General features: G+C 42.1%; 1 protein-coding gene across 1 annotated transcript in view; it reads left to right on the top strand.

Moving 5' to 3' along the window:
• The first annotated feature begins 494 nt into the window (after positions 1-494).
• The window catches only part of LOC106656797 (fasciclin-1), a 54,763-nt gene continuing 38,343 nt past the window's right edge, over positions 495-16,914 (top strand). The window contains exons 1-2 of the mRNA XM_023458982.1: positions 495-519; positions 590-778. Of these exons, the coding sequence (XP_023314750.1) occupies positions 495-519; positions 590-778 (214 nt within the window). The remainder of the gene's footprint in view (positions 520-589; positions 779-16,914) is intronic.

The following is a 16,914-nucleotide window of genomic DNA, read 5'->3' on the forward strand; positions in this document are numbered from 1 at the left end:
CGCTAGTGATCGCGGACTTTAGCAGCAGCAGCAGCAGTTCACAGGAAATGCCTTGATCAAAAGCACAATCCTATAAAATACACGCGGATTTATATACCTGCTTTTGATCTCTCTTCCCCATTAAAACTCGAACTAAAGGCTTTTCGTCTCTTGTCCTTTTGAGACGATATATATACTCGCTTCTGCCACTGTGCGTGCTCCTCATCGTTTGTGCGCGCGCTCGCCCGCCCGCCGCTTCTTCTGTCTTTTCTTCTTCGGATTCTCCGACTTTTTCTTTGTGTTTGAGTTAGAGATAGAAGAGATAGAGAGGAAACATAACACGAGTCAAAGTCCTTGTCACACTTAACGTTTGAGCGAGCTAATTGCGAGACTCAATAATTAACAAGAATATTTCAAACGAGTGCGTGAAAGTAGGTTGAAGATCTTTGAGGTGTCATAAACAGTGTATTTTCTCTGAGTGGAGAATCTATAGAAATGTTTCATTATTATCTGCGATGAATGCTTTGCGAAACCTGAAAAGTACAATTATTGAAAGATATTTTAGTATCGTGCTTAGTTATTGTTCCAATTGTGTAATTTCAAAAATAAGACTTGCAATATCAATTATCAATTATAACGAGCTATTTCGAACTTTTTCAGTTTTATCAACTGCTCGAGAGCAATCCAATAGCCAACAGCACGCTGATGCACAGGCACGTGACGGTCTTCGCGCCGACGAATCAAGCCTTCCAAAGGTATCACGGCAGTACGGAAAACAACTTGGTTCTCTATCACATTTGTAAGTATTCAAACTAATTGTTCTGACCACTTTTTTTCATCCACGACTAGCATAATTACATGAACTCCTTGAAATGTATAGTGCTTCCAATTTGTTTTTCTTTTCAACTGTCATGACGCTGAAATACTACTTGCTTTTTTACGTATTCATACTTAGACTTATGTATTATTTTTTGACTTTGCGATTTGCAGATTTACCGGCATAATAGTGCTCGCCATCTAGTGGCGAAATCTGAAAGTAGCATTGTCGTAGTTAAAGTGGATGAAAACTAGTCTACATTTTTGAAATGATATACGCAAATGTAATTATAATTTCCGATTATTTAAAATGCTTGTTATAATATAGTTGCAACAGAAAATCCACCAAAAACAAACCGATAAATGGTTGTAGGTTTTAAAAAATTTCAAATGATAATTTTTCGTTACTAAGCTATTATTCGTGTTGAACATCTCTACCCGGAAACAGCTCGAAAATATCCTAAAACGAACGCGTTACATCTGATCAGGCATCAAATGAAATTACAAGGTGGCAAACAATGTGTATTCGGCGTGTGAATACTCGAGTTCGTGCACGCGAGTGCGTGCATGTCTATGTATACGAGCGAGATCACAGTCAACAAATTAATCATCATGCGCTGCAGGCGCACTGCGTGCAGAGAGATTGAGCGAGAGAGAGGAGTCCGCGATGATGACCGAGCCAATAAATGACTCTAATTTCCTTTCGGACTAGGACGTACGCTCGACGGCTACTTTGTAAAAGAGGCGTGTTTCTACAGTTAATTAACAATTTCGGGGTGTACCGTGGCAGTGCTGCGGCTCCGCTCTGCGACGACGACGAGAACGACGGGGTCATTATTATATCGGTGACTGCAATATCGTGATTAGCTCGATTGGTGTGCCTCCGAGGCAGGAATCCCCTTGTATACAGGACTCGCTCGCTCGCGCTCACCCGCTTGCATTAAACAAAACTCCGCCTACGCCAGACTGGCAGGAGGCATGATGTTACGCGTAATATAGCGAACATGACCAATTCGAATATCGCCTGATGGGAGTTGAGAGCGGACCTCGAGAGCAAAAGCACGATTCCACGAAGGAAAGGGGAAAAAATTGGTCTTGAAATCTCTCGACTGATATCTGACCGAAATCCAGTTTTTGTGAAACTGTAATACTCGCGTGAATGGAAAAAAGGGGAGGTAAAGCGAAGGAAAAAACTGCGATATGGAATCGCGAACGATACGAATATTGAATCCGTCAATCTATGCAGCGATGCCTGCGTCCGCGCTTATTGACATGCGAAAAAAAACAAATACATGTAATAGCCAGTTCGAGTAATCCTGGGTCGAAACACGACGGCCGTTTATTAATATACTATCCACGCCAACAGCGTCTCCTTCAATTAACTCTCGCGGACATCTAGACTCTCTTGGTCGACTCATCTGTACGCGTAGTTGTCGTGAGGAAACAATGCCGTTCTCAGCCTCGTATATACTGCTGAGCCGCAGACTACACGCCGCACGCGAAACCAATATACATGGGCTGTTCTCTAGCCAATTTGATGTACACACACCTACACACATCCACACATACATGAATACTCTATAGGTAGTGTTTGTGTACGGAGGCTGCGTAGACGTAGACTTGAAACTTATGGCAATAATCAGTCTGTCTCTCTTACATACTGTATATATACGCTCTTAGCAAGTGAGCGCATAACTTGCTTTGAGAGAAATTTCATTAGACCTTGGTGCTATGTATACTGGCTATTAGGAAATAGTGTTTGCCATGTATAGCTGTAAGAAATGTATGGAAAAGTGGCGTCCAACAACTAGAAGTATTTAATCAATGTTTTTACACTGTAAACAGGATTATTCCAATTGAAATTTAGGAATGTACAAAATTTAGTAGTACTAGTCCGTGTGAGGTCAGCCTCGGTGCCAAAAAAATCCCATGATGTAAAAATAGGCAATGCTAATACATTTTAATAAAAGTCGAACACATCAACACATTCTAAGGTATATGTGCAAATATGCAGTATCGTACGTTGACGTATTGTATATAAATAGAGCGAGTAAGCCGATCAGACAAGCAGTCGTTGACCAGAGAAATTCAATAAAGGTCTTTCTGACAATTTAAATATTCGTTGTGTAAGACTCTCATTCTTTGCCTTGTCACCCTTACAACATATAAATGTTTTTTTGTGGAATGTTGTCTAAGGTTTCTCTTCATTTTTAATAGGAGTTCTACTTTTGTAAGAAAAATAAAGATTAAGGGGAGGCTCTCTTCTAGCGCCTAAAAAATGATATGTTTTTCGTGATTTTTTTTCATAAAGTATGTATTCAACTATATTCACGAATTTTTTCAGACCAAAATATCGAATTATTTATCGCCTAGCAGCGTTTGATGGAGGTCGTGTTAGAAAAAGGTACCTCAACGGGCGGCAAGCTAGCGCCTTCAGTTTTTGCCCGAAACTAAAAACTCAAAGTTCCTCTTAAACTAGATGACATTTGCTGGAGGTTGAACCTAAATAATTGCAAAAAAATTAAAAATTGATAAAATGACGGACTTCGTAAAAAAAATTTCTTTTTTTTGCCCTTTTTTGGCTCTTTTAAGGGCTGTAAAAAGTAATAATAATGAAAAATTTTTAAATTTAAAGGGTCAACCTCCAGACAATTTAATTAGCTTTAAAATAAAAAACAAAGCGTATCTCTAAGTGCAATACTTTTCGAGATATCTTGCCGCCCGATCCAGAAAACATAGTTTCGAGAAAAACGCGTTTAAAGTTTTAGAAAATGAATGTACATACATACATACATCGTTCCCTCGTAAAAAGACAGCTTCGGTTTTTTGCCTATAACTTTTTAACTAAATCGATTTTGGTAAAAAGGGTTTCGGGGGTGTATTCTACGGGACATTTGCTAACTAAGTAAGCAAAAAAAAAAATCGATTTTTTGATCGTGTCTCATGAGAGCCTCCCCTTAATGTACAGAATTTTTTTCGTATTGTAACAAGAGTAGTGGTAATCAAAGGTGTCACAATTGATTGTGAGCTTTTTGATTCTATCAACAGATGTCGCCTTGTAAATCTGCAAGTGGTAAAATAAATGTTCGGGTGTATATTAAAAACACGTATTTCGGGTAAACTCATTAATTCGTAAACGAAAAAAATGAGCACCGTTCAATATGCTTTCCGTCAGTCCTTCCGTGTATAGAGTGTGAAAAAGTTTGGAAAGGGGGAGGTCGATGTATTGGCAAGCGCATCTCCGTCGATGACGACAACGACTTTGCGTGCGAAATTCCGTAGCAAATCGTGCACACGCTGCATACCGTTGGCACAGCGAAGCGCATTGCTACTGACAATAACTGCCAATTCCATCGTGTCTTATTTGAAGCACCCGATACAAGAGTGAACGCGTTTGTCTCGAGTCGCACTAGTGTGTCCGTATATACGTGCGCGTTTACATGTATTTGACTTGCGGCATTTTGACCCTTGCAAGCTCGCAAGCTCTAGCGCAAGAAACTTACCACCATCAAATCAATTGTTTGGACACACTCGATCTCGACAAGCAAAGCGAGGAAGGGCCTCGGGAAGCTTTGTGTCAGACTACCATTAGACGAGGAAATAAAGCACAAAAAACGGCCAAATCTCCGATCTTTTGAACAGTAAGTCGGATTGAGATGCGGTTTTCGGCATTCGATTCGGAAGAGCGTCTAGAAACTTTGTGAACAAAATTTATGAGGGACAAATGAAAATTTGCACCCGGGGGGTGCAATAAACGCATTTCAGGGATGCATCTTGAACTCACGACTTGGTCAATATGTGTATTTCACTAAATATAGGTAAAAATGAGTCTAATTTCTGCACTCGGGGGTTTTTGGGGTCGCTGAAAACGAATATCACAACGAAAATGTACCACGATGTACCTGGGGCCCAGGGTGACTCTTGTATACCTCGTCTCCTGGAGTTTCATGGTAATATTTAAGATATCTCGTTGAAACTCGTTACTCACGGGTTTTCGGGGTCGCTGAAAACGAATATCACAACGAAAATGTACTACCATGTACCTGGGGCCCAGGGCGGGCCCTATATACCTCGTCTCCTGGAGTTTCATGGTAATATTTAAAATATCTCGTTGAAACTCGTTACTCAGGGGTTTTTGGGGTCGCTGAAAATGAATATCACAACGAAAATTTTCTACCATGTACCTGGGGCCCAGGGCGGGCCCTATATACCTCGTCTCCTGGAGTTTTATGGGAATATTCAACATATCTCGTTGAAGCTCGTTACATGAGGGTTTTTGGGGTCGCTGAAAACGAATATCACTGTAAAAATGTATTACCGTGTACCTGGTGCCCAGGGCGGGCCCCAATCATTTTGTCTTCTAAAGTTGTATTGTCAATATTTAATTTATTTCGCTTGGTTGTTTGTATACAAGTTATAAAACAAAAATCACTTTTTATTTTGAAAGATAATTTCATTCGTAATAACAATAACAAAGAGAATAAGAGTATATGTTTTTATTCGAGTTTTACTGTTATACAGTTTTACAGTCGATATGGTCAATTAATCTTATGCTTTAATTTGTGGATTTGTAATAATTTCGTTTGTTTTTACGAAATATTCAACAGTTATAGCGAGTGCTTAGTGACGATTTTATCAACGTTGATATATACTTGAACTGTATCACACTATTTTGAAGCTACTTTCATGAGATAAGTTGTCCATTTCATTAAATTTCTCATATATTAATTTTGAAACAATTTTTTTTTTTTCATCGACTCGTTTTAGAGAATATTTTGTGAAATTCTTGTGATCGTTGATTGATTCTAATTACATTTTTATAGAACGGCTAATGTAAATATCGACGAAGATTGCGTGATTTGCAAGTACGTGAAAGATTGGCCACTAAAGTCGGATGTTAATAATGTATTAAAAGATGTCAAAACGAGAGGGATTGCTAGTATATGCAAGATATCGTCGGAAACTAAAAATGACGGTCTGTTTAACCACATTCAAGATGAAACTAGTGTGAAAATTCATGAAAAATGTCGTTTGAATTATCTAAAGACAATTATCAGTGGTAGTGAAATGAAAAAACGGAAACTCCCAGGTTCATTTGAAAATTCAATTAACTCAGATGACGGTGAAACAAGAATTGATAAATTTGATATTGAAATTTTTTTAACAACAAAATGTATAATACCTGACATGGCGCCAGATACTTTGGAAACCATTTTCGTTGTGATATTCGTTTTCAGCGACCCCAAAAACCCCTGAGTAACGAGCTTCAACTAGATATGTTGAATATTACCATGAAACTCCAGGAGACGAGGTATATAGGGCCCGCCCTGGGCCCCAGGTACATGGTAGTACATTTTCGTTGTGATATTCGTTTTCAGCGACCCCGAAAACCCCTGAGTAACGAGTTTCAACGAGATATTTTAAATATTACCATGAAACTCCAGGAGACGAGGTATACAAGAGTCACCCTGGGCCCCAGGTACATCGTGGTACATTTTCGTTGTGATATTCGTTTTCAGCGACCCCAAAAACCCCCGAGTGCAGAAAGTAGACTCATTTTTACCGATATTTAGTGAAATACACATATTGACCAAGTCGTGAGTTCAAGATGCATCCCTGAAATGCGTTTATTGCACCCCCGGGGTGCAAATTTTCATTTGTCCCTCATAAATTTTGTTCACAAAGTTTCTAGACGCTCTCCCGAATCGAATGCCGAAAACCGCATCTCAATCCGACTTACTGTTCAAAAATCGGAGGTTGAATGCTTTATTTCCTCGACTACATAGCTTTTGATTGTTTTAGAAGGTTTACCCTCCTTCTTCTCCCTCTAAATATGAGTCAGGGGCGCGCACGTTTGTTTTCGAGTGTTTTCCTAGCTGAGAAATTAATCGTCATGGCAAACTTGCGCGGAGGCGGCGGCGGCAGCAACAGCAACAGCAGCAGCAGCCTTGAGTTTACCTTTTACCTGCTGCAGCTGCTGCTACCGTTGTTGCTGTAGCTCACTGCACACACGTGTCTGCGCGATGGCGACGTGTTCGTATAAATTTTACGCTGTTCAAAAAGTTCGTATTATGCATAGAGGAAAATTGCGGAATCTTCTAATTATCGTTGATACTCGCGAACGATACACACGCGAGAGAGCGAGAGAGAAAATTCCGCAATAAGCCGATATGACACGGGGGGCCACACAAACATTATACTCATACTGAAAAGTTGCAGCGGGGATACAGAGTCGATAATACGAGAGAGAGCGAAGTTTATAAACACGTGCGCATCGTAGTATAATAATAACTCGCGAGTGCGAGTCTGACGCGACGAGCTTTTAATTTGTTTCCAGCTTCGCGTGGCGTATTATTATGATTATATACAGTCTCTACAGCACTATCTCTCTCGGCCTCCTTATGGCCAATCATCCCAACGGTACTATAATATCTAAAATTCGAAACAATCTGGCCGCGCGCGCGCGAATCATCCTCGTGGGTATATTGGCTCTCGTATATCTGCATACGTGTAATACTTTTTTTTTAATATGAAGATAGGTATTTTAGAGTATACATGCAAACGCTTTGAATATGTAAATATTGCCCCGTACGAACTCTAGTGCGCTCGCGTTCTACAAAAAAAACAAAAAAATAAATAAAAAAAACAGCTGTACTCGTTTCATTGAAGTTTTTTGCGTTTATGTGTACGAAGCTACTGTGTATGAAGTTGAATAACATTGCCGCAAAGTAATCAAATATCAAACAAGTCTGGAAGTTGTTTCAGATGAAAAAATATTGTAATTACGTATCAGGCTCTTGTAAAAATATACGCGATTCTATTTGAACTATTTCAAGAGTTCTCTCTCTCTCTCTCTCTCTCTCTCTATCCATCTCCGATTTCTCTCGCTGATAAATTTTTCCTTTGTGGAAAACGAACATTTATACACAATGTCTTCCTATTCGAACGTAATACTCGTATATATAAATTTTACCCCTTCCACCGAGCTGAATCGCGTCCCTATAAATATGATACGCCACACAATATAACTGCGCTCGAGAACAGCAGCAGCAGCAAAGATAGTCTTGTTCGTTGTTTACGCTCGTTTTTCACCGAACGCAGAGAGAGAGAGAGAGAGAGAGAGAGAGAGCGCGCTGCAGCACTGTTTTCTGCCTTTCGCGCGATGCGGTCTTCTTCTCTTGAGTATAGTATTTCATTAAGCATTCCCAGCTATTTTTAGCGCTCGCTTAAGCTCGAGCTAGCTCTCTGTGCGTACGCGCATTATATTCTCTGCTTGCTGCTGCTGCCATACCAGATTGCGAGAGGAGAGTCGACCTGTAATTTCGGAGCAGCGTCCCGGCGTGTACCTCTGTTCTCGCTCGCAGTACAATTTGTTCGAAGAGATACAGGCGCGCACGCCCGGTACCGGAGTTGCTCGAGCAATATCTACTATACATGTACGCAAAACTTAAAACCGACTGTTTACAGCTCGTGTGCGTACGATATATGTAGAACAAAAACTGCAGTTTGCAATAATTTTACTGCGCAGTGGCGGCGCCGTCTTCGGGTGCAAATGATTTATAAATTCACTCATTGTGTCGGTGTGTGTGGGCCGACACGCGCGCGCGCGCCTTTGTTCTTGTATATACATGTATGCTGCTACTTTGTACGCGCGACGACGACGATGTGCAGCTCACGACGTAATTCAAAAATCAACACGCTAATAGTTCGCACGCTTCCAAGTTCGCAGGGGGCGACGCGTTCATTAACAATACTCGACAGTGCGGCGCAACTCTGCATACAGCATACTACTACTACTACTACTACTACTACTACTACTACTACTACTACTACTACTACTACTACTACTACTACTACTACTACTACTACTACCACTACTACCATTACCTCGCGATCTCGATTTGTCACGTGCAAGCGTACGTGTCCCATATATATATTTGTGTGTAATTGACTGATATATTTGTTTATTTCGTTAAGCTGTACTAAGGGAGTTTCTCTCGGATATATACTCGCACTTGGCAAACCGTAGTGCTCTACACGTTTGAATACGTACGTATATGCACCTGACGTATAAGCTCGAACTGCAACTTAGATCAAACGTTCGTGACGGCGCGCGAATCTGCTGTTTAATTCGCTTTTATAACTTATGCGGTGCTGCCGCTGCTGCTCGGCACGCCGGCGCGGGCGTACTTTCTCTTAGCGCAGCTATAGCATTTAGCTCGAGCTCGCAGGCTCATATATTCATTCCTTTTGAAAATCTGCATAATTCATTATGAGCGTCTCAAAGATTCCTAGACATAGTAGCGAGCTTTATAGGGACGGGAGAGAGCAAGGGGGATAAAATCCTTTTCCTTCTTGCCCGATTTACAGCGTACCTTAGCAGCAGCAGGCGAGACGTCGAGAATATCCTAGGAGAGCCTCGAGCTAAGAGAATTTTCGGTATACTATACGTAACGCGCCAAAGAAGCTACATGGTGCAGCTATTTAACCGCAGCAGTGAGAGAAAGAGAGAGGCAGTACAGAAGCAGAAGCAGCGGCAGCAGCCTCTCTCTTAAGTTCTACTCTTTAAGACTGATACTAATGTCTGAACGCGCAGAACAGGAGAGAACGGCACACAGAAGAAATGGCATAAAACAGATGCTTGCTCAGTATAATACCCCCGCCAACATGCAGAAACTTTAACGGAGTGCTTGCGCGAGCTCGCTCACTCGACTGGAGAAATTTTCCCAACCTAATGCAAGCCTTGTGTAGCACTCACTCGCCCTCGCTACAGTAGTGCGCGCTCTGCACTACTATACATTCCTTCGTCATTTATATGAAGTAACGCGAAACCCTTTCTCTCTCTCTTGCTCTTGTTCTCGCTGTCCCTATCCCTTTTACTCGATATATATACTTTTTTCAATGTAATTGTATCCACTATTAGCAAGAGCTCCTCCATCGAATGTAAGTGCGCGAAAAAAAAAGTAAATAAATAAAACGTGTGTGCCGAGCTCGAAAAATCGAATCAAGTGCTGTAGGTGGGATAGTCGAAAGATTGCGCGCTTGTGTGAGCTCGTGTATGTGTGTGTGCGAACACTGCGTACAGTATAGAGGCGGCATCGAAGATGGATGACCCAAAGCTCGCGCTCGGCTCTTGGCTTTGGCGCAGGGGTACCGTTTTACAGGATTGATTTTCACCTGACGACGATAAAACGAAAGTAGCGATACGTGAAAAGAGAAGTAGAGAAAAAGAGTGAGAGAGTGGGAGCCCAGTGGAATCGGGACCGACGCTTTTAAAACTTGCTCGCTCGCTATATACGTGCACATCTCTCGGCTGAGCTCTCCAGAGTCCTTTTTATTTCCTCGTCCCAAAGATCGATGTATATTACACTTCCTCCCCCGCTTTCAGTGCTACATTTTTTATCTATTCCACGCAGCCCCCGCCCGTATGTGCATGTATGCATGTGGGTGTGTGTGTGTATACAAGCGAGTGCTATAGACTTTTCCTCCCTCAACTTTTTCTTCTTTTTTTTTTTTGAATGCGTCAATGAGCGAAAATGAAATACCGTACAAGCCTCAATGTAATCTCTCCTCTTGCTGCTTGAAGCGCAGTCATCGACTTGCGGATATGCCCCTTTATTGTCGACCATTAGACGTACTACTACTACTTTATACGCGGCGGACGCGGCGACGGCGGTGGCGCACGTGTAACGATAACGCGTGTGGAATGTCTACCCGCGCGCACCCGGTTATCTGTTTTAGGTATTTACACGACAAAAGGTTATTCGCTCCTATATATGTGCGGATAGAGGAGACTAAGGTGATATCTACAAAATAACTGTACGTGCGACGCGTCGCATGAAATTTCAGAGCTGAGGGTGGATTAAAGGGCTGGACAGTAAGCCAGCATTGCTCTTGCTTTTGTCCATATAAAGTACTCTCCGCGCGTAAGAAACGATTAACGACCTGTTGATATTCCATGTATGGTACGGGTTAAGAGTGATATTTTTTGGTATACCTCTTGAAACGATCTCGATTTGCGCGCGTGAAGTCTTTCGGTCGCTATAAAGGAATCGAAATTGTTACATACTGCTCTCGACGTTCAAAACTGCGTTACATGTCTATACTTTGATTTTTCATGTCCCCTACCAGTTGTATAAAGACCCACAAATATCAATCGTTAAAAAAGTCCCAAAAGGACGTTTAACAGAACATATCTCCCCGCGCTCGCGCTTAAAATCCCATTCTCTCTCTCTCTCTATCTTTCTCTGTCGACTTATATACCTACGTTTGACGCTTGTGCACACGGCTTCTTAGTTACCTAAGCGACCGTATAATTCGGTGCGCAGCATGAGCGAACTCCCCGTCAAACCGTCCTCGACCGAGTCGAGTCGAGTCGAGTCTCTCCCCTCGTCGCTCATGCTGCTGCTTAACGCGCGTGATCCTGCAGATGTTTCGGCGCGGGCACAATGACATCTTATATACGTATACGTGAATCCAATGCACATGAGCATTTACGCGTGTATAAGCGGCAGTATAGTAGCTACGGTGCGTCTCTGTGTGCTCGTGCAGCGCAGTGGCACACCGAGTGCAAGTAGCATTTCCGACGAAGCTATACATGTCACCGCTTGTGTTTTGCTCTCTCTCCCCTCCTGCGTCTGTATCTCTCTCTGTCTATGCATGTCTCTTCTGTTTGAGCTGCTCTTCATCGATGTGTACTTCGCGAGCGCGTGTGGATACATACACACACATATATATATGGGAGCGCGATCGAGTGGTTTTGATTGTTCCGAGGATATATTCAACGCATACACACACGTACAATAGCATAAATACGAACGTATGCGCATACGCTCGGTACAATAGAAAAGGATGCGCGTCGTGACCCACGCCGCCGTCGCCGCCGCTGAATTATTGTATATGCGTGCACACGCGCGCGAGCGGCTATACGCTTCAACGTTGCATCAAATTTATAAATTAAAACGTCCGACGGTACGCGCTCGCATGCGTACTCGCACGCGTATTGTATTGTACTTGCAGTGTACCTGTGCGCGGACAATTCGCTGTGCTGCTGCTGTTTGCGAGACGCAGTGTAAATATTTTGGCATATCGTCCTTTACCCAAACTCGGCGCATTATCGGAGCTGCTCTATACATGCGAGCACATAACCGTGAGCGCATCGAAGAGACAGAAAAAAAGCACACAACGTGACAAAAAGAGGATTTTTTTTTTGGCCTGCGGTGACAGCATCTGCAACGAATTGCGCTACTTCGTGGGTAATACGTGTACGTTATATACATACACACATATAGCGGATCGCTTCATTTATTACGGGGGCTCTTCCTTCTATTTACGCATTCAGAGCCGGTAGCAGTAGTCGTGGCGGCGGTGGATCTTGTCATCGCTCAAGCCGAAATGAGAAGTCGGGCGTGCAGCAATAGCAGCACAGAGCATAGCTAGGCTTCTGTCGCGAACTGCGATTTATCGGGTAGCTGTTTTTTTTTTTTTTTTTATTTGTATACACATCGACTGCGGAGTCGATTTCTCGAATTTCTAACTAGTTATACTGCGGTCGTACACGCACACAGACGTAGACATATACATGCTTTGCTGCATCGGCCCCAAAATGTATAGCCCCCCAAGCGTGTGCAATACTCTCGATGTACGCTATACCATACATCGTATAAGATATTCTTTTATTGCGTATCGGCGCAATGCCAACGACAAATTAATGGGATTTAAGAATGTAACGAACCCGCAGGGATATAATTTATAATAGAAGCTGCTACTGCTGCTGCTGCTGCTGCTGTACAATATAATCGCGCGAGAGCTTTGTGTTAGATAAGAGACATATACGATTTAACAATAGCAATAATTGTATATTGCTACATGATATCTTTTGCTCGTTGAAAGTCGGGGGTGAGCGTGTGTGTGTGTGTGTGTGTGTGTGTGTGAGTACTACGGGCAAGGACACGGTGGCGCGGGGTGGAGCGAAATAAAAAAAAACACAGAATCGCTACATACCGCCATGCATATTCAAATGTGTACGCGCGCGCGTGGGTTGCGCGAGAGAGAGACAGACACAAGCCTTCAGGGAACCACCGAACGATGTCACGCGCATGAATAATGCTAACAAATGTAAATGCCGCTTCGTGCGCTTATATACTGCATATACATTCTGCATATATATATTTTGCTACTGTACTATATATGTGTACACGCCAACATCGTGGGACTCGATTGGCTCGTGCGCGTAATGCTGAGAGCGTTGCTGCATTTATTCCGTATACGTACGCCGCGCTAAGACTAAATTTTTTTTATTTTTATTTTTCGGCAAAGTATAAGCGCCAATTCAATTTATAATTTTCTTTAGTGTAGCTGTGCTGCTGCTGCTGCCGTTGCCGCTCGAACGTTTGAGCGCAGCGCGGCAGGGCCCTATAGCAATTTTATCGCGCGCATATCTCAAAGGCTGCTGGAGAAATTGCATTTTGCCGGTGCTTGGCAAAAAAGGAGAGAGAGCTAAAGAGAGTCGAGCTCGAAGAATACAACATTTTTTTTTGCACAGCGCGCGCTTCCACCCGAGGTATATAAACATAAAGAAAAATGCAATCAAAAGTAAAGACTTTGCCGTGCTAATTAGGCTTGCTGACGATTATATAAGTAAGATTAAAAGCTAACCGGGCGGAGCGGGGGCGAAGCGGCAGCGAGAGAGACGGAGGAAAAAACACAGAGAGAAAGAGAGATGCGAACGTTTGCGAGCGAGCGAGCGAGCGCTACATGACAGCGAACTTACCCGCGCGCGCAAGGTTAAAATTACCCCGTGAGGTTCTTTATTTAATAAGCTCGGATGGCCGTTATGTGCTGTGTGCGACTCGAGACACAGGAAAAAGGGAGATTTTTTTAATCTCTCCGCCCTTTTTTAAGGATTATATTGGAACGCTCGCATAGGACGCCGCATAAAACGCGCGCGATTGAAAGAAAAGTCTTATCCAACCCCGGCAATATAGAGCGAATACGAGTCCACGCCCAAGCGGTACTGCACTAGAGTACACTGGATAAAATAACAAAATGTTTTTCTACTCATTTTCGTTCAATCTTGCAAATGCACTGTTACCATTATTTGATTAAACTGCGCCCTTTCGCATATACTGTGATATGCGGGAAAGAAGAATAAAAAGGAATTCGAACCTTTTTCTTGCAGCATACAGGGATACAGCACGATACTACTCGATAAGTGCATTGTTTATTCTCAGTATGTGTAGCAAGTACATCGCAAATAAAGCCATTATCTTTTCTGCGATATGTACACGTGTGTAATATATGAACAAAGCGAAGAAAAAGCTTCAAAGAAAATGCAGATACACATCATCGAGGAAGTAATGTATCGGAAAACGGACTGCCGCGATCGGGTCTAATAGAATTACGTAGCTGCTGCTTCGTCCCTTTAACACGCGTCCGCATAGATTTCAAATGTCCCGCCGACATACAGTGTGTAATGCATCGAGAGTTTAGTTATTCTCTCTGTGATTTATTATTTGCGATACGTATTCGCGTAGTTCGATGCAATAATCCGTTCACAAATTGAATTCAGCTTCGAATGTATAAAAAAAAAAGAAACCTCATATACGAAAATGACCATAATTCATGCGCGTGAAAATAAAAACTAACTTGAGAAAAGCGTGTGCGCACGAATTGTGCATAAAAAAAGGTACAAGTCCATTAATCACGCGACTTATCGCACGTGCGTATACAGCAGCTAGTAACGACTGGCAGCCACTGCTTCTGCTGATGCCTAGTAGTATGTACATTATATAAACGCACTTTTCTCGTCCATCCATCCCATTTGGTAAAAAGCCTTATCAGAAAATTAACTTGGCTCTCTCTCGAGTCGAAGAGAAAGAGAGTCCGTCCGTAGACTGAGAAACAGAGCAAGAGCAAACGCAACAGTGCAAAACATAATAATAATAATATAATCTTTCGTCTTCGAGTGTTTAATTGAAGGTGAAGCGCGTTATATACCGCGCGCACTGCGGACCCTGTATTATGCGCGTGCGCGCGCGCCACACGAAGTTTGTTTGGGAAATTTAATTTTACGACTATGTATATATGTTGCAACCTGACTGTGGAGCGCGCTGAGAGTAGAGAAGGGCAAATCTGAATAACAAATCGCTCGAGAATCGCCGTTACCTCCCGCCACCTCTAAAACCGTCGCTGATTTCTCTCTCCTGCAGAGCGCAACTTCTATATTATATAATTGCTTCAAATGTACTCAAGTTTTCTCACTCACTCTTGCCTGCGATCTCAATAGAATTTTCGACCTCATTATTAAGTTATAACTATGAATTTGCTTCCAAAAATGTATGATCAAACTTCAGAATTCATTTCTAAATTAAAATTACAGGATCGTCGTTATTGAAAATTTCGTTTTCTCGGATTATTGAGAAACAATTATCATCAATCCGTGAATTCGATGAATTATTTTAAGCGCCGCGCAATCGATTATCGACGTCCTTTTCAGTTAAAAAAAATCCGTAAGCTACAGTCATACTGTACCTATTTGGATGTTCGATGGGGAATGTCGGTACATCAAGTATTTATTTACACTCGCGCGCACTCAGAAATTAAATGGATAATTAGTCAGCCTACCATGCGGCGAAAATAGTTCAAATCGAAAGGCACATCGTACGGCTTTATTACATTATTATATCCAATGATTTCGGACTTGTTGAAACCAGTTGACCACCTCCGTCCGAGCCGCTTGTCCAGTGTAATGTACAACCGGTCAGTTGCGATCGTATTATATATGTACAAACTTATTACCCTGCTTGCTGCCGCTGCTTCTGCCCCCTTTCTGTCTCTCTTCGACGCTGCACGCATGATCGGGCGAATTTCGCATCATCGCCCATTGTGTACGTATACAGCAGCAGCGGTGCACCGAGCAATAATAAGCTCGCCCATTACTTATAATTACATAATATACTCGAACGCGTGTATACAGAGCAGGCATTGATATTCAAACGAAACCAATTAATCATTCGAAATTTAGCTCTCGAAATGCGCCCGAACGCCGTGGCAGCAGCAGCAGCAGCGCGCCATTGCCTCGGCGCTGCTCGCGATATAAAATTGTTGAATAAATCATCCATCGCGAGCGATGGCTGTAGTATACCCAAAGAATAGTAATACCATCGATATTCGTATTACACCTCATTAATGTGTAATGATTCGGACGAGACTTTATGTATGCTGGGAGCTCGTAGCCCGGGCTCCGGCTTCAGGGATAATTTACGTATAAGAAATCGTTATGTCATTAAAATTTGAAACTCTTCCTATAGTATTTTTCTGTCGGATATCTCGAAATCAATCAACTTCATTGTGCGGGTGATTTTACGTCGGTGAAATTCGAAGAAAAATCAACTAATTGAATTTTTCCTGAGGCAGCGAAGCCTCTAATATTATTTATACTGGTAATGAAACAATGATTTCCACTTATAGACTTGTTTTATAACCGACCGCTTAGACCCTTTTTTTACACCGCCTCGTAAACACCTCTATTAAAGCCGTAAAAATTAAATATTATATCGGATTATGTTTACGACGTATTATATATATAAATCGTTTTTATTTATGTAGATAAACATTTCCTCGCTTCTTTTCCCGTGCTTGATAAAACGCGGCGCGTTTATAAAAAGCTCGAGGATATTACACACGCAGAAACGGAGCCGCCAAGTGTATTAAACGATACGCAATCCCCCGAAGAACATTTTATCTATAAAACTTGATGCCTTGTGCGTTGTAGGGTGAATGAAAATTCACATAGGCAATTTCACGCAAATATGTATGCGCGCTGCTTCGTATGTATAAATGTGTTTCGGCAAAACGGATGCGATAGCAGCAGCTCTCGCATATACGCTTGTGTGCGTTTACCAATTTTGAATACCGCTTTTATATATACGAATGAGACGATCTTATCTCTTTCGCGTAAAGTATAACGGAAGGGTCGAGTGCTAAACCGCAGTTTATACTTATAGGTAAAAAAAAAGCAAAGAAATAAATCAGTCTTGCGCTGACAGATGAAATTCAAACCCAATTATCCGTGGACAAAATTAATGTATCGATATTTCTAACGTCAGTATCTATTTC

This window comes from Trichogramma pretiosum, unplaced genomic scaffold, assembly GCF_000599845.2.
Source record: "Trichogramma pretiosum strain Unisexual culture from Peru unplaced genomic scaffold, Tpre_2.0 scaffold37, whole genome shotgun sequence".
NCBI lineage: Eukaryota > Metazoa > Arthropoda > Insecta > Hymenoptera > Trichogrammatidae > Trichogramma > Trichogramma pretiosum.